General features: G+C 50.4%; 1 protein-coding gene across 2 annotated transcripts in view; it reads right to left on the reverse strand.

Moving 5' to 3' along the window:
- The window catches only part of Runx1 (RUNX family transcription factor 1), a 215,808-nt gene extending 201,274 nt beyond the window's left edge, over window positions 1–14,534 (reverse strand). Inside the window, exons 1-2 of one of the 2 annotated variants that reach the window (XM_051191912.1) lie at window positions 14,404–14,534; window positions 14,079–14,195 (exon numbers count right to left, since the gene is read on the reverse strand). In XM_051191912.1, coding sequence (XP_051047869.1) covers window positions 14,079–14,136 — 58 coding nt within the window. In that variant the 5' untranslated portion in view covers window positions 14,137–14,195; window positions 14,404–14,534. The remainder of the gene's footprint in view (window positions 1–14,078; window positions 14,196–14,403) is intronic. The other variant, XM_051191911.1, reaches the window with a different exon arrangement.
- Between the last annotated feature and the right edge of the window lie 6,198 nt (window positions 14,535–20,732).

The following is a 20,732-nucleotide window of genomic DNA, read 5'->3' on the forward strand; positions in this document are numbered from 1 at the left end:
ACAAACGAAAGCCACACATTGCTGTGCAAGACCGAAGCGTTTCCTATGCCCTGCGCACTTAGATGGCCATGATGGGCACTCAGGCTTTGGTGCTGCTGGTTTGGGGAAGCATGGACTTCTGAGGGATTAGAGACATCTGCAGGTCTTCCTCATAGGGCAGCTGTGATAGGGAGGGGTCTGAAAATGAAAACCGTAAGAAAGGAAGCATGGACACTCATGAGCATGACGATGACCACTGAATGCCTCCAGGGACACCCAAACAGTCCAGGATGGTAGACAGTATCCTGACACAGAACCCCTCACGCCTAGTGTTACTCATGAGGAGGAGCATTGGCAAGCCTTTAGCTCTGAAAGGCTGGACTTCCTCGAGTATCATATAGGTGGTCGTTTTTTTGTTGTTATTGTTTTGCTTTCATGTTTTTGTTTTTGTTTTAAGACAGGTTTCTCATGCAGCTAGCCCAGGCTGGCCTCAAAGTTCTGTCCCTCCTGCCTCCGCCTCCTAAGTACCAAGACTATGGGTGTACACTACCATACCCAGTCTACAAAGTGCTGGGACTCAAACCCAGGCCTTCACGCATACTAGGCAAGTGCATTACCAACCGGGCCACATCCCCAGCCCCACGCAGGTATTCTTAAACCCCTGTGTGCCCTCTGCATGCAGACACTGGGCTCTGTAACACGAATGCATCTCTTTGGACTTGGCTGACGTGTCCCTGAAGCCTGACCCCCAGGTGATTTCTCTTGCTCCTGCGAGCTATGCTTCCCTCAGTAGAGAAATGTCGTCATCAGTTCATGGGTCATGCGGAGGGTTCGATGCTACCCCTGAATTTTCCTCAGGGTCAGGAGGTGTTCTTGCCTCCCGCTCAGAAGGCGGAGATGCTTGCGGCCCTCTGCTCGGCTGAAGTGGTTGCAAGTTCAATGCTCTTTAAGGGGCACTAAGTTCACCACAGGCTGAGCACAAGCTGTTTTCTCCCTCACAGGTGCCTGGTTCCAGGAAACACCACAAAGCCACCTTCTGAAGCTAACGGAGGCGGCTCCCCAGCTTCCCATCCACGGCAGTTCCCACAATCGCCTGTTACTTCATGCCTTCTTCTGTCTGTTTCCCACCGCAAATGTTTTCCCTCCAGCCTTGGGACAAGTATGTGAAGGTTGGGCCATCTCCTTACTTTACAAGTGGGACTCCAAGAGGTTAAAACATGGCCCGAGTTGACCCTGGTGGCAAATTATGGTGAAGGTAGAAACCAATGACTGGATGCGGGAAAGCCTTCCCCCAGGCACGAGTCTGCCCAAGTCTGCCTCCACTGCGGCCTCTATATGATGACCCAGTGAAGAGGGTCTAATGATCCAGAAAGCTTGAGTCCTCTTAGAGTCCCTCTAGAATGATTGCAATGGTATTCTGTGTGTGTATGGGGGGGGAGAGGATGGAGGTCCAAGAGGAGAGGCAGAGTCTTGTGAGGATTCTCTGATACAAAATGGGTATCCCATGGAATGGGCTCATATTTGAAGCATTTCCATTTTGGGGTGTGTGTGTTTGTGTGGTGTGTGTGTGTGTGTGTGTGTGTGTGTGTGTGTTTTATAATACATATTAAACAGTTGGCTCAATAGTGGCATGTGCATATCATTTACAAATGAATAACTATGCACAGGTAATGGCTGGTAGCAAGAAGCCAAGGTGGCTGATGCTCCTGCTGCCTATGGGGAAAGCTTTGTCCAAGTCACTGTGTCTGAGGTGTCTCACTGGTTTCCTGAGGCTGGCACAATTTCATTCCTGGTGCTGTGAGGGGAAGAGCTGCATTTCCCCCCAGAGAGGACAGTTCTGACCTTGTGAATCAGGAACCCTGAGCTTCATGTAGTCAGACATGCTGCCGATACATCTATTCCTGGAAGAATATGTCTCCTCGTTTCACATTTTCTAAACCAGTTCTCCCCAGAGCTGGAGGCATCGGCTTGGTAACCCTATTCTCTGTAACCATGTTCAGAATTCTGCTCCTTCAAATTCCACCATAGACAATCACAAACCAACCCGGCTAGCTGTAACATTGTCCAAGGAACAGGTGAGTCTGTAGTGGGCGCTTGGTTTATGGGGGATGGAGCCCCCCACAGGGCCTGTGTTCCTGTCACAGCCTAAGATACCAGTGGCTCAGGGGCATTACACACAGTATATCCTACAGACAGATGCTTGACCCACAAGGGGACTGGGGTCTGACCAGGGCAGAGGATTGCTGGTGTCTGCTAATTCTTTAGACTCTTGAATGGTATCAGCCACACTGGTATAGTGGTGTTGGGCAAAGCTCTGAGACAGAGGTTAGGAAGACCTAGTTTTCCTGTCTGACTCAGAGGAGATCTCAGATAGACCAATCTCTCCATTCCCCAAAACTCTAGCTAGGATCCGGGGAAATAGCTAAAAAAAAAAAAAAAAACAAAACAAAACTCAAGTGTTTGTCTTTCAAGCATGAGCACATGAGTTCAAGCCCCAGAACCTGCATTTAAAATTCCAGGCGCCGCACTTGTTTGGGTGGAGGCGGGCTCACCGGCCAGCCAGCCTGGCCTGCTCAGCAAGCTCCAGGCCGTTTGTCTGAGGAGGCACAGCTGAGCTTGTCCCCTGACCTCTGCATTCACACATTACACATGGGCACGCACACTGTCCTTACACACACATGACTATGCATGTCCATTGTCTCCTCAGTACCATGAAACAAAAATCCCACCAAGTTACCCTGGCTGGCCTGAAACTTGCCATCCTCCTGCCTCGGCCTCCCAAGTAGCTGAAAGAAGGGGCCGGAGCCACTAAGTGGGGTTTGACTTCCTTTGTCCGTGACCCCATATCCTTATCTAGTGTGTCGAGCTCTGCAGCATTTTCTCGATTTTTCTGTGAGCACTCCTCATGTTTTAGAATACCACCTGCACTGCCATGGCCATGGTATACTTGTAAGGAAGGCAGGAAACGCTGCTCCCCCCGAGCAGCTTCCCGGTGAGGTTGGTTTATTGCGCATGCCCTATCATTTTATTTTCCATCCAGAAAAGTCCCTTCCCAATTGTCCCAGAGCACATATCCAAAAGACCTGGTGTGAAAGCAGGGTGGCTGCCAGAAACAGGCAGCTCACACAGCAGGAGAGCCGCTCACACCCCTCCACCTGTGCAGTCTGCAGGCCGACACACAGGAAGCCTTGACTTAGAACCAACAAAACACGGCTTCACATTTGCGTAAATCCATGTCAGTCTTAGGAGAGGCAGAACACTCAGCAACGCAAGGAGGAAATGACCGTTCCTGCTGGGGTATGGGGTGGTGGAAATGGAGGGGTGCTGTGCACAGAGGCAACAGTCCTCAAAATGAGCATCCGGCCTCAGCACCGTGAAATCAAAGTGTGTATTATTTCCTCTCTCTCGAGAAACTAGAATATGGATTCTCTTTCTCTTTTGTCTTTAAATGAGGCATTGACTCTCAGCAGGGAGAGAGGGACACACACACACACACACACACACACACACACACACACAGAGAGAGAGAGAGAGAGAGAGAGAGAGACTTGGACCCAGGCTCCCGGGCTCCGAAGCTGACAGGGCCAGTAATTACCAAGCAAAAGCAACATTCTCTTTGCAGTAATACGGGGTGTGAATGAGGACTGACCATCCTAGAAAGAGAGCCACTTTCTGGTTATTATGTTATTTTTTTTATTATTATTTCTATGGAAGAAGAGAACATCTTAAGTAAATTTAAGGTAAGCCATTTGAAACTACATTTCACTTGATAAAGGGGCAGAAGGCCAGGGTAAAAATCAGTGGTTGGAGCATGTGTGAGGGAGGCCCTGGGCTCCATCACCAGTAACCCAGGGGAAAATGAAGAAAATATAAGGAAAAGGAAAGGAGGGAGGAAGGGAGGGAGGGAGGGAGGAAGGGAGGGAGGGAAGAAAGGAGGAAGGAAGGAAGGAAGGGAAGAAGGGAGAAAGGAAAACATCATGGGAAATAATTCTATAAAAAGCAAAATAAATTTCCATGAGACACATGCCAGCCCCTGGCCAGGGATGGTGGCTCTGATATGAGTCTGCTTTGGCTCACTAACATATTGAAGGGTAAGTGTGATTGTGAATCTTGACATCGTAAATTGCTATGCCTTGTTTCCCATCGAATCAGCTCCTGCCCTGCCCAATCCTATCCCCTGCTGCCTTGTCTTAGTGAGTCAAGTCTAAATGTGCCCCGCCTGCCACTTCCGAGGAGGAGCAGGGAGGAATGGGGCCCTCAGGTGGGCACAGCCACCCCTCAGTGTCCTAACGAGGGAGGGGTACCAGGTGCCTCCACCCCCACAGAGGACAAAGCCCTCTTACAATGGCACAACATTTGCATAGGTCATAAGTACATCCTCTTAGATACGTGAAATTACCCTTGGACGAAGTTCATATCTAATGCTATGTAAAGGCAAACCAGGCTGGACCGCATTGCTTAGGGAAAGCAGATAAGAACAATCAAGTCTGATATTCAGTTCAGATGCCATTTTCCCCTCAATACCCCCCCCCCCACACACACACTTCTGTTGTTGTTTGCATTTGTAGGCGGGGAACCCAGGGATACAGAAAGCCAATCCCATTTGCAGAACATGATCAGCCTGCAAGGAGGCAGCTGGAAGGTGCAGCCTGCCTCTGCTTCACCATCCCAGATCTCTGCTCTGCCGGCCGACAGTCCTCTCCTCCCTGGAGCTCTCTAGCCAGAGGCTTGCAACATGCTCATGGCCCCAGCGATATGGAAGCTGCCCTTCCTTTGCCAAATGCTCATGTTGTCAAACTGCCTTCTAGATATTTATCTTTTTATTCACAGACCTAGGTGGCTCCCAACCCTGGGGCACAGGCTTCTTCTTCCAGTGGGGAGCAGGTAATGCAGGGACTCAACTTCAAAATAAACTGACAGTAAGTGACAAATGAGCGCTCATCCCCCCCAAAAAAAATCAGCTTTCTTCCCCCAAACACAGAGAAACCCTGTCTTCAAGAAACCAAAAAACAAAAACAAACAAGAAGACAAAGCTTGTTGTCTTCTATGAGTACCGTGGCCACTGAACTCACTCACCCACTTCTGTGAGTACCGTGGCCATTGAACTCATCCACTGCAGTTGTATGCGGTTATGTGGTTGCCTACCCAAGAGCCACACTAGATCTAGCAAATTCCAGCACAGCCTGGGGAGAAGCTAAGGACATTTAGCGCCAATTGAAGAGCTATTTACTGTTGATGGATAATGAAGAGGGAACATTGTCTTTTGGGAGTGTGGCCTTTGTTAGTTGCCCATACTCCAGCGGATGGCCCCAAACCAGTGTGAATATGGGTGGCATTCACTGGACTCGGTGGGTTGTTAACAATGAAGAGAGGGGCTGGAGTGATGGCTCTGTGGTTAAGAATCCTTTGTGCCCTGTCAGGGGCTCTGGATTCTGTTTCCAGCCCTCGCTCAATGAGTCACAACCACCTGTAACTCAACCTTCACGGGCTCCAGCACACACATGCAGTCATAGAGATATACATGAAGTCAATCAGCCAATCAATGGCTCAGTCAAGGAAGAAGAGCACATGGTGTTGGGAGGAGGTGTGGGTGGAATTGTCAGGGGAAATGGGGAGCGGGTTGGTTATATTTCATTACACACGTATGTATATAAGAGATTCTCAAAAATAAATACAAATATATATGCGTTCAAAAGCATAAAAGTTATAAAAAGAAGCTTCCCTTTCCGAATCAGAAGACAACTCCATATGATGCAGAGGCCCGCCACCTCCTTCCTGCTCAGTCAGGGCCGGTGTGCAGCCATCTTGGCCCTGGCCCAATGTGGTGGGGCCCAAACCAGGGATGCCTCATGTCCCTTCTACACCAATTATGGGCTGCAAGCTCCACACGTAGACTAGCCCTCATCTGCAGGAGCCACTGTGGCCAGCTTTCCCTGTCTGACGTGCTCACCGAGGCACCCCAGCGAAAGTTGTGTCCTCTATAATAGAATGCTCCGTTGCGGTCACACTTGGGTACAATACCTCTCTTTTTGTCCTCGCCCCTCTGGCACCATTCGGTGTTACCAGGACAGCAGATAGAAACAAAGATGAGGGCAGAGAGGAGAGGGGGCAGAGAGCAAAGGCTGCAGGGAAGTTTGAGCTGGCCTGTGACGCTAACGGCTGTAGATGTCTTAGAACCCCGTTTTATTTGTGATATCCCTGGGCTCCATTGCCACACTTCCTGATTTCGGCCATTGTCTCCAAAGACCACACACACACACACACACACACACGCACACACACGCACGCACGCACGCATGCACACACACATGCACGCGCACACACACGCACGCATGTGCACACACACACACACACACACGCACGCACGCACGCACGTGCACACACACGCACGCACGCATGCACACACACACGCACGCACGCACGTGCGCACACACACGCACGCACACACACACGCACGCACACATGCACACACACGCGCACGCGCACACACAACACATACACACACGCACGCATGCACACACACGTGCACGCGCACACACACGCACGCACGCACGCATGTGCACACACACACGCACGCACGCATGCACATACACGCGCACGCGCACACACACACACGCACGCACGCACGCACGTGCGCACACACACGCACGCACACACACACACACACACACACACACATACACACACACCTTTCTTTTTCTTTCCTGAGACAGGGTGTCTGTAACTCAGGGTAGCCTCAGACTCTATGTAGCCAGGGATGCCTTGACTCCCTGCTTACAGCTCCCAGATCTTGGGATTACAGGTGTGCACCCCCTCCCAGTGCTAGTAATGGTACCCATGGCTTGGTGCACGGCGGGCAAGCACTGGGTTATGTCACCAGTCTGGAAATACTCCCTTTCTGCCTCTTCAAAGGGTTATACTTTTGCAGGGTTAAAAATGTCAGAAAAAGACATCGTCTTAGCTCGGCTTGAGCCTTCAGATTTGTGAGATAAGGAAGGGTGGCGGTTGATGGTTTATAGGGAGAAGGGACAGGAGTTGTGGGGAAGATGTGGGGTAGGTATGTGTGTATACTCGAGCAGCTTAGGTAGATTTCTCTAGAACACGGAGGGACAGAAAGCACAGATACATCCGAACATATCTTCCATGTATGAAATGGTGCAAGACTTCTCATACCAAAGCAAAACATTAAAACAACAACAACAACAAAAACCTCCTGGTGTTGCTGAGCTGTAGCGTGTTTTACAGATTCTAAGGGGGTCGAAGACTTCACACAGGAACCTGGTCATTGGGGAGCAAGCTCTGCTCGAACGTTACTAACCCCTTTTCTTTTTTGCAGAACTCAAAGTAGACACAGCGACATTATTGACTCATCTAGGTCATCGGGAAGTTACCTGAGAATTGCGTGAGTTTCCTGTGTGGGCCTCCCTGGTTGGGCCCATCCAGACAAAAACCCAAAGGGCCTTTGTCTCTGAGCTTTGACAAAGGACTTGTTAATGTCTGAAAGAAGGGGGAGCCGCTGGTCTTCAGAGAAGTGGTATCTGGCTCAACAGGCAAAATGGCTGTCCTTGGAGGAGCCCTCTACACCCTAAGGCTGCACCAGGCTTCTCAGGGAAGTGCCCCTGCTCCCCAGCTGAGAGCAGAGTGTCCTGACCTGAGGTTTAGCCTCCATCCTAGACACTGTACAGGTAGAGCTCCGTGCCTTCCCTTGAGGTCAACGACAAGGAGAGGAAGTATGGGTGCTGAGGGCCACCAGAGGAGCTGATTAGCTGTCAGCCCGCTGGGTGTCTCTCGGGTGTGTACGGGGTGTGTACGGGGTGTGTATGGGGTGTGTACGGGGTGTGTATGGGGTGTGTGTGGGTTGTCTCTGGGGTGTGTATGGTGTGTGTACGGGGTGACTTTGGGGTTGTATGGGGTGTCTCTGGGGTGTGTATGGGGTGTCTCTGGGGTGTGTATGGGGTGTCTCTGGGGTATGTATGGTGTGTCTCTGGGGTGTGTATGGGGTGTCTCTGGGGTGTGTATGGTGTGTCTCTGGGGTGTGTATGGTGTGTGTCTGGGGTGTGTATGGGGTGTCTCTGGAGTGTGTAAGGGGTGTCTCTGGGGTGTGTATGGGGTATCTCTGGGGTGTGTATGGGGTATGTATGTGGTGTCTCTGGGGTGTGTATGGGGTGACTTTGGGGTTGTATGGGGTGTCTCTGGGGTGTGTATGGGGTGTCTCTGGGGTGTGTATGGTGTGTCTCTGGGGTGTGTATGGTGTGTCTCTGGGGTGTGTATGGGGTGTCTCTGGGGTGTGTATGGGGTGTCTCTGGGGTGTGTATGGTGTGCCTCTGGGGTGTGTATGGTGTGTGTATGGGGTGTCTCTGGGGTGTGTATGGGGTGTCTCTGGGGTGTGTATGGGGTGTCTCTGGGGTGTGTATGGTGTGTCTCTGGGGTGTGTATGGGGTATCTCTGGGGTGTGTATGGGGTATGTATGTGGTGTCTCTGGGGTGTGTATGGGGTGACTTTGGGGTTGTATGGGGTGACCTTGGGGTTGTATGGGGTGACTCTGGGGTGTGTATGAGGTGTCTCTGGGGTGTGTATGGGGTGTTCTGCAGCTCGACTTTGGGTCCTCTGTCTGGACGACCCTCCCTTCTGCTCTGTACTTTCCCTGCTTCCAAAAACTCTGCCTCCTCCTCCAAGGAGCCCTCCTGGTGTCCCCTCATAGTACTGTGAGCTCTTTTCTTCCAAGGGTGGTCAGGGTTGACCAGCTCACTGGCCTTGGGTAACCGAATCTTTGCTGGCTTGCCACTGTTAATAGCACTTACATGCTGTAGAGAGGCCAAGGTCTCCCACAGGCCCTGGGTACTGTAATGATAGGCACTTCAAGGTAAAAAGACTGAAGCTTAGCCAGGCATGTTGGTGCCTGCCTTATTGTTTTTAATATTTGTATTACTTCTCTGAGAAGTAAATAAAATCTCTTTCAATCATACTCTCTCCGACTCTTCCCCTTAGCTTTTTCCAGGTCAACCAGCACATAGGTTAACCCCAGCTCTGGGAGGCAGAGGAAGACAGATCTCTGTGAGTTCTGCACAGTGAATTCTAGACTGGCCTAAGTGACTCAGAGAGACCCTGTCTCAAACAGATAAAATCCGACCAATCAAACCACCTTCTGAATACAACAACACCTTAACCAACTAGGAACGAAAGGAAAACAAAGGGCAGTGTAGCTCCAGGGAGCCCTTGGGCTTAGGCTGCCACCAAAGAGAGGAAAGGAGAAAAATGACCTGGTGGTGTCGCCTGCAAACCTCCCAGCCAGCCCCACAAGGTCCTTAACCTCCCTGTCTCCTTCTGCAGGCCTGCACCTGGCTTCTCTCTGTCCCAGCACCAGCCAGCCTTGCTGCCTCACAGCAAAAGAGCATGTCCTTCCCGAACCCATCTTGTAAGCCTGTTCCCACAACACAGAAGAGCCACCTTGATTCTAGCTGCTCTGATAAGTCTTTGCCTTTGATTCCAGGGCTGGCTGCCCTTTCTCAGGATCCTCCAGCTGGCCATTGCTTGCTGACTTATTTATCTCCTTGGATCTCTGTGCGTGCCTGTGTGTGTGTGGTTTTGTGTGTGTGTGTGTGTGTGTGTGTGTGTGTGTGCGTGAGCGTGGTGTTTCTGTGTATGAGTGTGTACTGTGGGCGTCTGTCCCGTCTCACCTCCCATGTCTCAGAGGAGCACAGAGACGGCAGATGTGAGCATCTGGCTTCTTTAAGAAGGTTCTCGGGGTTTCAAACTCTTCCTCTTGGGCTTGTGTAGCAAGTGCTTAACCCAGAGAGCCACCTCTCCAGTTCGGCCCCACTCCCTGCTGTATTTAATGTGTGAGCTGCTGTAAACGCTTCCTGCCCTTGCTCACTTGCCTGGGGCTGGCAAGGGGTCCTTGGGGAGAGCAGGAGCAGGTGCGGAGGTGGTGGCTTCTTTGGGGGCCACTACAGGCTCTTCTGAAGCTGCCATTAGACCATTGTCAACTGTTTCTCAGTACACAGAAAGAAAGGTGGCAAAGGCTATGAGGGGAATTCAGATCATTTTTAACACCTCTTAAAAATGAGTTTCATAATGCCTCAGATATGGAACTCACAGGGAAGGCATGGTCCAGGGAGCATCTGGCCATGTGCCTTGTGCCGGTCTCCTTATGGACCGGGGGGCAGATCTGCCAAGACACCGTGTACCACCCCCACCCCCAATCCATTCACTCAAGTTTTAACTCCCACTTTCTCTGAATGAGAGTGTATTGCATACAGAGTAGTCTAGAAGGCACTAGATAGGAGCATCGGAGAGCCCATTGCTGTGACTGATGGATTCCTAAGAGGACGATAGAGCTGGTAGATTGTGCCTGTAATTCTGAGACTCTGGAGGCTGGGGCAGGAAGACTGTTTTGATTTAAGGTTATCCTGGCTTACATGGTGAGGGCTACATCAGCCTGTGCTAAATAGTGCAGAGAGAAAGAGAGGAGAGAGAGGGAGAGACAGACAGAGAGAGACAGAGAGACAGAGAACCAGGAGAAGTAACAGACAGGCCACTAGGCAGACCTCACAAGAAACCAAAGCCGCTGATACTTTGGCCTCACACTTCTGGCCTCTAGAGCGTGAGGAAACACATTATTGCTTTTCAAGTCCCCAGGTCTGTGATACTTTGTTGCAGTGGCCCTGATGACTCACTCACAGGTTTTGCATGGTGGACAAAGGCAAGTTTGCCTGTGACTTTCTGTCACTTAAGTCTTCAGTGGTGGACAGGGACGACTTCAAGCCTCTAAATGGTGGCAAACTTGTATTTATGGGAAAACAACACATGCGCTACACACAGTTCTTTGATTCCCGTTGAACAAGTCTGCCAGAGCCACTCACACAGAACCACACTGCTGAGATTTTTTTTTTTTAAACCCGTGGTTCTAGGAACCCAGGTATCTCGGCACTCAAGCTTTGCCTAGACCACTAAGCCACTTCTAAGAACAAGGCTACCTGAGGCATTTGAAAAGAGAGAGAGAGAGAGAGAGAGAGAGAGAGAGAGAGAGAGAGAGAGAGAGAGAGAGAGAGAGAAGAGAAGAAAGGAAGGAGAAAAAACTGTGGCAATTTGGTAGCGTTTCCCCCCTCGGCCGCACACTGCACCTTCCGAGGGGACCAAACGGGTTCCACAAGAGTTTCATGTTGTCAACCATGCTGGGAGTCTCAGGGGACTTATCTCTTTGCGTAGGCAGACTAAGTGAGGACCTGGTGTGGGGTGATGGAAGAGGAGGGGAGTTCTCTGTGGTAGACCACACTCTCCTTGCGTGCCAGTGTCTGAGACGCTGGCCCAACTCTCACGAGAAAGGGAACAATGGCTTGCTCGGTTCCTCATCCCTGCGCTCCCTGTTTCCATGCTGGTATCGGGCGGAAAATGAGTTGTGGGTTTCCTCCTGTGAGGATTGCAGAGGCTGATAACGTACCATCCCAGGAGGAAAACAAGATGCTGTGAGTAGTCCACAGTAGCTGCTGGGGAGCCATAAATTACGGTCAGGGAGCAGCCACGGGGGAACCCTGTGAATGGCATCAGGGGCCAGGAGATCTAGGTGCTGGAGAGGAGGGCGGGTTCCTGCACCAGTCCCAAATGCAACAACAACAACAAAAAGCAATGTTTTGTCAATGGAATGTATCGTGAACAGCCAGTGTGGGCCATTAAACCCTTGTGCCGACGGGTCATTCGGACGAAATAACATTAACCAGGAAGTTGCCAAAAGTTCACTGAGGCCCCAGCACTCAATTCCTGTGTTATTCGGAAATTCTTTCTCTCTCCATCTGTTCCGGTTTGCTCAGAGGGGGAAGTGAGGCTTTTTCAGATGAACCATGCTTGTTTTTTTTTTTTTTATTTAAAGAAATCGCTGTGTGTGTGATATGTGCATGCTATGTGCACATGTGTGCATCCCTGTGGGGAATATGGACCCATATGTGCCACAGTGTTCATGTAGAAGTCAGGGGATCACCTTGGAAGCTGGCCCTCCCCTTCCATCGTGTCTGAGGCAGGGGCCCTGTGTTGCTGACACCCTGTTGTACTCCAGGCTAGCCTCTGGGCAGCCTCTCTCTGTCTGCAGCTCCTGTCTCCTCCCCATAGGAATGCTAAGGCTACAGATGAACACATCACTGCACCTGGCTTTTATGAAGGTCCTAAGGATTCGAACACGGGTCTTCAAGCTTGCACGGTAAGCATGCGCACATCTCCCCAGCTCGTCCTGACTTTTGACAGGAGCAAGGTCTGTCCAGGTAGCCTGCTTGAGAGTAGGCAGCCTCTTGCTCCCAGGCTGGGGCGGCATGCTGCAGGACCCAGGCTCTGCTGCTGCTTTCCTGGTTACCACATCCCTAACTGTCTTTGCTGGTGGGCCCACAAACACATCCCAGAAGGCCAGCACCACACAGAGCAAAGCAACCTACTCCCCAGTGGGATGTTCGAAGTTTCCTGCTTCTGTCTTCCTGAGTTCACCAAATAGGAAACAATAAACATTTGGAGCGTGTATTGGGAGTAGAGTAAGCCAGGAATTTTTCTACAAATATTACTTCCTTTGCTTGTCGGCAGCCCAGAGGAAACGCAGCCGGCGAGTGAGCAGTTGGTGGCTTTCCACTGTCTGCCTACCCCACTGCAGGACACTGTATGATTTGTGACTCACACCCAAACCCATGATCCACCCAGTTCCCTCCACTGCCAGCAAGGGAAAGCCCTTTAATTTAAAGCTTGGATTCGGTTAATGGCTTGCTCTCTTCTCCTTATCCTTCAATTCCGATGCTAACTCCCAAAACCTGCAAGTACACCAGCAAGCACACGAGCATGTACATGCACATGTGTGCACGTGTGTGTGTGTGTGTGTGTGTGTGTGTGTGTGTGTGTGCCCACCTTCCCTGGGTTTTTTTACATTTCTGCTTAGAAGCACGATGGCATCCTCAAGCGTTTGTGGTGACAAAGTGGCTGGCAAGCCCTCTCCATCCCCGTTGCTCACTTGTCTGTATGAATAAATACTGATTCACAGATACTGGGTTGGGTATGCATAATAATTTGTAGTCAGAATCAAAAGATGATCCCCCCCCATCCCATTCGACTCTGTATCAGCTCTGCCAAATCCTCAGACCACAAACTGCAGGCACAGGTCAAAGAGCATGTCTTGGTGCATGCACGGCCCTGCCTTCCTGATATTTCCATGCCTCTGTTTTTACTTGCTTAAGCTCAGTCACCATTTCATGAAACAGTCACAAATCACACATGACCACGCACCAGTCAACACAGCTCTGTCAGTTTCAAGAGGTTGACTATAAAAAACGCCGGCAGGGTTTGGGGACCCGTGTGGTGCCTACCCAAAAGTCTGCAATCTAGTAATTTTAGCTGTGAGAATGCGTGGACTTAGGAAATGGCTTCATAGTTCTTTTAGAGAGGCTGTGTATGCCACAATTAGCTGGCTTTTCTGTCTTGAGCAATGCAGGCTGCCTCTTTTTTTTTTTTTTTTTTTTTTTTCAATTGAGGCTAAAAGAAAAACCACAGTACAGCCCCTTTTCCAAGAACGAGTCTGCCCAGATCCTGCTCTCTTCGAGTCGCCACCTTGGCCCTGAAATCTCCAGGTGGATCCAAGGTATACCCGTGAGCTGCCTCATCCAGCCCATACTACTGGCACCTCTCCTCCTGGTCAGCCTAAGTACTGAGTCTGCTAAGCCCCGGGCAAGCTGAAGTTAAGGACAGGGCCAGACAGCTTGCTGACTTCAAAATAACTGCAACGGAGTCATTCAGGGAGAGGGACAGCCATCTAAAACCCGAAGAGTATCCTGCGTGCCAGCCTTTAATCTCCAGGGCTGTAAACAAGAGCAGTCCAAAGCACTTGACACAACTTTCACTGGGCTGCTAAACACTCTGACAGCTCAACCAAGCATTTATTGAAACATCTCCGCAGTACCACGGCGTCCAGCAAGTAAGTGATCCAGCGGCCTCATAATCACAGGCCTCCCTTTGAATTCTCGCCCACCCCCCAAGCAGGCAGAGACCCCCAGGCAGGCACTGGAGGGTCCGATGGCTGCCATTTCAGTCTGTGCAAAGCTGAACAAAACCAGATCTGAAAAGATCAGCGTACTCACCTCTCATGAAGCACTGTGGGTATGAAGGAAATGACTCAAAAATGCTGTCTGAAGCCATCGTTTCCTTTGGAAAACGTACCTCTTCTGAAGGTGGGGGGATTCAAAGATTCCTTTTACCTTAAGAGCAAAAACCAAGAAAGGTCATTACTTTGACCTCCCACCATGGCTCCCTAAGTCTCTTTCTCCCCCAACCTTAGCACCCCTGGGACTCCATGGGCCCTTTGCAGGGTGGGGGAAAAGTACGTTTACAGAGACAAATATTCAAATTCTTAAAGATTTAAAAAAAAAAGCACCGCCTAGCCTAGGCTGTGGCTGAGCTGCTCACCGCTCTGAGAGAGCCTGCGGTTTGCATTCAGTGTGACTCGTCCTGCCTACTGACCACTGTGCTGGGTTTAGACTTCTGACACTGCCAGCCTACCCGACTTGTGGTTCTGTGGTTGTTTATGAGGCCCAAAGAAGTTTTCACACAACCCAAATTACAAATTTAACTGTTCCCCTTCCCACAGCCCGTCACCATTGGCTCTTGCCAATCACGTGACCTAAGTGATGTCAAATTTTTTTTTTAAACTTTCTGAGCTATGCCCTTCCTGCCCTCCACCTGCCCTCCCCCAGGCTGTGTTTAAAAAAGAAGAAGAAGATTGTAAAAGAAATGCACACATACAGACAAATAAACCAAATCTCCTGCCTCAGTCTCTTCTTGATGTCTCGGCTCTTTACTGATTTAGTGGAGATCAGACCCTGTTGTTATTTGTGGTTTGGGGAACAACTGATTATTTAGATAAAGATTGCCTTGCTGTTTATTCAATAGTAATTTAACATTGGCACCAACTCTCTGCTGAGGCCGGATGCGGCTCCCATCGCTTAAATTGCTGGGCATCAGGTTGGAGAGCTGGGTTCTTGGTAAAGAGAGCAACTAAGACTGAAAAGGAGGGGAAAATAAAAACAATGAGAAACAAATCAAGGAACCATTTCTGTGAGTGGCTGGCCCTGAAGGGGGCTAGCAACTTACTGGCATTTGGAAAAAAGGAACACAACATTTTAATTGTGGGATGAAAACACCACTTTAATAAAAACCCAAACGATGTGACTTTGTTCCCCCTCTGTGGACAGACTTAGCGTGGATCTCTTTCAGTAAACAGAAAACCGTGGCCTGTTGGGCACACCCGTGCCCGCCACCCTGCTCACATCAGGAAGTCCCTTTCAAAGAGAGCCAAGAAAGGAGAATGTCCTTACTGCGCAGAGCTGAGGCTGCTGTACAGCGGTTCGTTTATCGTTCTTGCCCTTAAAGAGCGCCGATAGCCTCGCACGAAGGGGCCGATTCATACCTCTAGGTAAATCACTCTTTGAGCCCACCGAGAGCTCCTAGAGATTGCCCCAGAACCTGCCTCCTCTCCGAGGGGAGTACTATGCAGCCCTGTATCTTGCGATCTACCTGTTTGCCTTTGCCAGTCTCTGTTTTACCTGCTGACAGGTAAACTTTATTCTGCCTGTAGTTCCCAGGTGAGGCGCGGCTCTCCTTTTCCAACCTGGCTCTTTTCCTTCCCCTGGTCAATTGCCCGATGAGAAGCTGTGCCCTGAACTCACAGGTCCCAAATGCCAGCCCTGGATCCCAAGCCCCAAGCACAGAGGGGACTGCCCTGGGTCTGAACCCAGAGGAAGCCCTCACTGCATTTTTATCCAGCTGATTTTGCTCACACCAAGCCCCAGACTATTACCTTCAATGGCACAGGCCTTCCTTCCTATAGGACCAGGCTCCCTTTCTACTTAATCCTGTCTTAACCAATGCAGGAATTAGAAGCCTAGGGATTTCTTTCCCCCAGCCACGCTGAGAAGTCAGCAGCAAATGCCCACACTTGGCTCATACCAGAAAAAACAATGGCTGTGCATCTTTTATGAAGCTTATTAATATCCAAACACAACTCAAGCTTCACGCTGCCTCTCAATTCAAATCCCTTGTTAATATAATCCTCATTATTCAAATCCCTTGTTAATATAATCCTCATTATGTCTTTGTGCTGTTGGTGCTTCTAAACAAATTCCAGGCTGAGTTGAGAGTTGAGGCTCCAGCCCGGTCACCCTGTCTCTGCACTTGCTCCTCTGCGGAGAGCTCCTGGGATGTAAGCACTGTGGCTGCAGTTGGCTTCTGGAGGATGACTTCACTCCACAAAGACCGGGCAACTCAAGTGTCCGTGCAGATTAATCCCGTAGTAATTTCACTCCAGAAACTCCCAGATGCTTTTAGCTTTAGGTGTCCACGAGCCCACAAGGATGCTTCACATGCCCCGAGTGTCAATTCACCTTTGGGGGGGGGGTGGTCTCCAAAGGACAGGTCAGAAGGGGAGGAGGTTTTCAGGGTGGCCTTGCAATAGTCCCACTCCAAGCCATCATCACAAGGGTCCAGATTGCAGGGAGGTACCAGGGGGCAGAGTTCAAAAGCTCCAGAGGGCAGGCAGAGACCCCAGAAAGGCTTCGGGGCTCAAGGAGGCAGCACTTAAAGTTTTTCTGGGTCTTTCCAGGCCAGGGCAGCAAGGAAAGACTGGTCCACTGGCTGCCAGCAAACTGGATCTTTACCCTTCTTTAGGAGCCCAAGACAAAGAGCCATGTCTGTCATCGGTGAACAGCTTAAAGAAATGCTTAATCCCATTTTAGGCAGAACTGTTGGGGATTCTTCAAGTTCTCAGGTGGACCCACCCTCCAGCCTCGCTCCTGCGGGTGACTCAGTCCCCAGGCTGCTGGCCTGGGAACCACACTGGAGCTGCTTCGGGGGACTGCGACTTTGCCAAATAATGCCACAGCAATCCTCATCCTCCGGTTGGCAGAGTTACTGAGATGCCACTCTTGAGGGTGGGGTGGGGAAATGTTCAGGTGTCTTTGTTAATGGCCCTATAAAAACACCAGGAAAGGTTGAAAGATGCAGAATTGCGTAACCCTGTAATTAACGCCGAGAGCTCTGTGTGCAACTCCATCCAGTTAAAACACTCTCAGCTCGGCCTTCTCATTGTGTGGCTATTGTGTGCTGCCTCTACACTCCACACTGAGATAACACAGGTTCTCTGCACGGAAAATATGGGTGTAGATGGGTACCCCCGAATTAGATAGTATCAAAAATCCTCAGACGGTAACACTGAAGAATAATCTCCTCAGAGTATGGATTGTGTGTGTGTGAGAGATGATTGTTTGGTATGTGTGGTGTATGTGTGGTGTGCGATTGTGTCATGTGTGATTGTGTGGAGTGTGTGTGTGTGTGTGTGTGGTGTGGTGGTGTGTATGTGATGTGTTATGTATTTGTGGTATGTGTATGGGTTGTGTGTGTGTGTATGTGTGTGTGTGTGATAATTGTTTGGTATGTGTGGTGTATGTGTGGTGTGCGATTGTGTCATGTGTGATTGTGTGGATTGTGTGTGTGTGTGTGTGTGAGATGATTGGTATGTGTGGTGTATGTGTGGTGTGCGATTGTGTCATGTGTGATTGTGTGGAGTGTGTGTGTGTGTGGTGTGGTGGTGTGTATGTGATGTGTTATGTATTTGTGGTATGTGTATGGGTTGTGTGTGTGGTATGTGCGGTGTGTGTGTCATATGTGTGGTATGTTAGTATGGTGTGTGGTGTGTATGGTATGTGAAGTGTTTGTATGTATGGTGTATGTAGAGTGTGTGTGTACAACCCTGGATTTTCCCCTCACTTGGGTAAAAGTTAAAAGTGAAATTTTAGCCTGTTAGCGTAGCTGATGTTGCAGTGCGCTGAGGGAAACAGGAAACAGGAAGGGGGAAGAAGGAGGCAGGAAGAGGGAAGTAGAAGCGGGAGGGAATCATTGAGACCAACCCTGAAAAGACCCTGTCTAAAGACACGGAAGCCGTCTAGTGGCGTTCGCCTGTAGTGTAGAGTTTGAGCCATTCCCTGCAATCTCCATGGAGACCCCGAGCCGGCAGCCATGATGCCATCTGGGAACTTGCTAGGAATCAAAGTCTTGGCTCCATGCTCAGCCCTGAGTCTGAATCTGCTGCAGTCCAGGCCCCCAACTCCTGTGCCCACTGCAGCTGGTGGAGAACCCCGAGGCGCGGGGAGGGAGGGTGGGAACCTCATTCACACAGTCCAGGAGGAGCAGGGGGAAGGAGGCAGCTGTCCAATGCTGTGACATCATCACCCCTTAGCACTGGTGAGGCCTCTAGCTTTCTCTATGGTTGCCCTGGCATAAATGTTTAAGCCCCGAGTGTTTCCAGGCAGCAGCCCCCAAGCCCTGGTTTGTGTCTTCCAAGGTGGCGCCCTCCCAGGTTGTCTGATTTCACAGCACTGTGCTGGACGGTTGGTTGGAGGTGTAGCATTCTATCCAGGGAGGCTGCCTAGGTGGTGGCCACCTGGGTCTCCACACCCGGCTCCTTCCTGCAGGGGCATTAAGACCCTCAGTTTTCACTGACTTTGCAGTTTTGAATGTGTGTGAAGCGCTCTGAGCTCTACCAGACTCTTACCACAGGTCCCAAAGGCAGGCATCCATCCCTGAGGGTGGCCTTGGCAGCCTCACCAAAGGCTGCCCCTTCCTGTTCCTTTCCGTGCCCTGCTCTAACTACCACCCTGATGCTTTTCTCTGACCTTTGTTTCAAAGGAAGGGCTCACCTCCTTTGTCCATATTTCCAACAGCGTATTCTTCTGCGGCTGGAGGCTCGGTCTCCATAGGCACACAGGCACACAGGCACACAGGCACACAGGCACACAGGCACACAGGCACACAGGCACACAGGCACACAGGCACACAGGCACACAGGCACACAGGCACACAGGCACACAGGCACACAGGGGGCTGGCAACTGTCTATCGAAGCACCTGCATCACTTCACGCCCACCTCCGTTCAGAGAATTTGTTCCCGGACAGCTTCTTCTTACAGAGTGCCAACCCCTCTGTCCTTGCTACCATTTGCCACCAGGGGGGCAAAACTGGGCACCCCCAAACCTATTCTGAATGGTAAAAATAATTGTACAGTGGTCAAGGTTTGGTCAAACAATGGAGGCAGTCTGGTAGTTGGTGATCAACTTCCTGGCCCAATACAGGAGCTAGTTTTATCATGCAAAAAGAGCACAAAAGGAAACTCCTCCTGCGAGGCAAGCCAGGGGTCGCTGGGTCAGAGGGCTTCGCATTCTGACACCAGGATCCAGTGAGCATTTGGTTCTGAGAACTTTGGACTTTTATTACGAGTATTCCTCCTTTTCCTGGTGTCAGGCAAATGAACAGCCCTCCACAGGGCAAGGCATAATGCTGCTTTTATCACGAGGGTGCCATGAGGATCAGTGACTGTTTGGACTATGCAAAATGGTTTTGAATGAACTAAGAGAGAGACCTGTGCTTGGCATCTCAATATGGAAACATCCAACGTGTGAATTTTAATACCGACACTTGCCAAGCACCATACAGGCATGGCGCCAGTGACAGAGGTTGGGGTTGAAAATAGCCGTTGTAGTTGAGAGAAATCCTGAGTAGTGATCAGAGAGAGAGAGAGAGAGAGAGAGAGACTCTCCTCCCACACTGTTTAAAGGAGGGTTGCTTTGCTCGTTAGTTGTGTTTTATAACCCACGTTATCTCCACCTCCCATTTCACTTTATGAGCACTGGGAACAAAGACTGAGTCTGCACTCCCTGGCTTTATTTGGGACATGGGGATTTGAACTCAGATCCTTACATTTGCATAGCCAGTGTTTTGCCCAACGATTGGCCGAAGCTGCAATTTTGTTTTGATACAGAGTATCACTACATGTCTAAGGTGAGGCTGGCCTCAAACCCACAACTGTCTGCCTCTGCCTCTGCCTCCTGACTTCTGAGATTACAGAATGCATCCTCAGGCCTGTATTATCCATTTTTGAGCCCCATGCTTTGAGGCAATATAACGCAACCCTACACATGCAGGCTAAAATTCTTTCAGAATGCCATAGACGAATTAACTACACCAAGAAACAAAATAATGGCACTTAAAATGCTGTGGTGTGTATTTTAATTCCCTTCTCTTTGAATTCTTTTCTCTTCCTGTTGACCGTTTGGAAACCAGCTGGGCTTCTGCAAAGGGTGGTCGGGGAGATGTGGTCCCTTGTTCTGGTCCTGATTTTCCTCCCCTGGGGTTCTTGAGAGGGAAACTGAGATGTTACCTTGGAGCACATCAACCATGTGACGAGCGACAGTATGCCTGAGCGGCCCTGCTACGTTGTGCCTCTTTGTTGTGACTGAGCAAGCCCAAGGCTTTCCTTTGGCTCTACAGGGCCACCACAAACTCGATACAAGCAGAGATCTGACACCGAAAGGCGTTGGCACTTTAGAATATGCTCCGGCTGGTGCAGCAGAGTGTGAGACACCCGGGCAAACTCAATTGTGTCACAAATGTCTCCCACCGCACCCTTTTCAAATCCGCCCAAGGAAATGCACTGTGACCCTGTGCTGTGCCCAACCCAGGGCGCTGGGGACCCCCGCCCCTCCTGAAGTGCACAGGAAACTCCTCGTTTAAGAAGTGAGAATCAGAGTCCTGAACCTACGGAAACTTGGAGATGTTTTCCTTTCTTCACATCACTGAATAGTGTAGGGAGCTTTAGCTTGGGGGGGGGGCTTAGACTAACAACACTGGAATCATGTGACACCTCCCCACCCCCTCACCCCCAAACCCCCTACCCACACCCTCCTACC

The sequence above is a fragment of the Phodopus roborovskii genome, unplaced genomic scaffold, assembly GCF_943737965.1.
Source record: "Phodopus roborovskii unplaced genomic scaffold, PHOROB, whole genome shotgun sequence".
NCBI classification, from domain to species: Eukaryota; Metazoa; Chordata; class Mammalia; order Rodentia; family Cricetidae; genus Phodopus; species Phodopus roborovskii.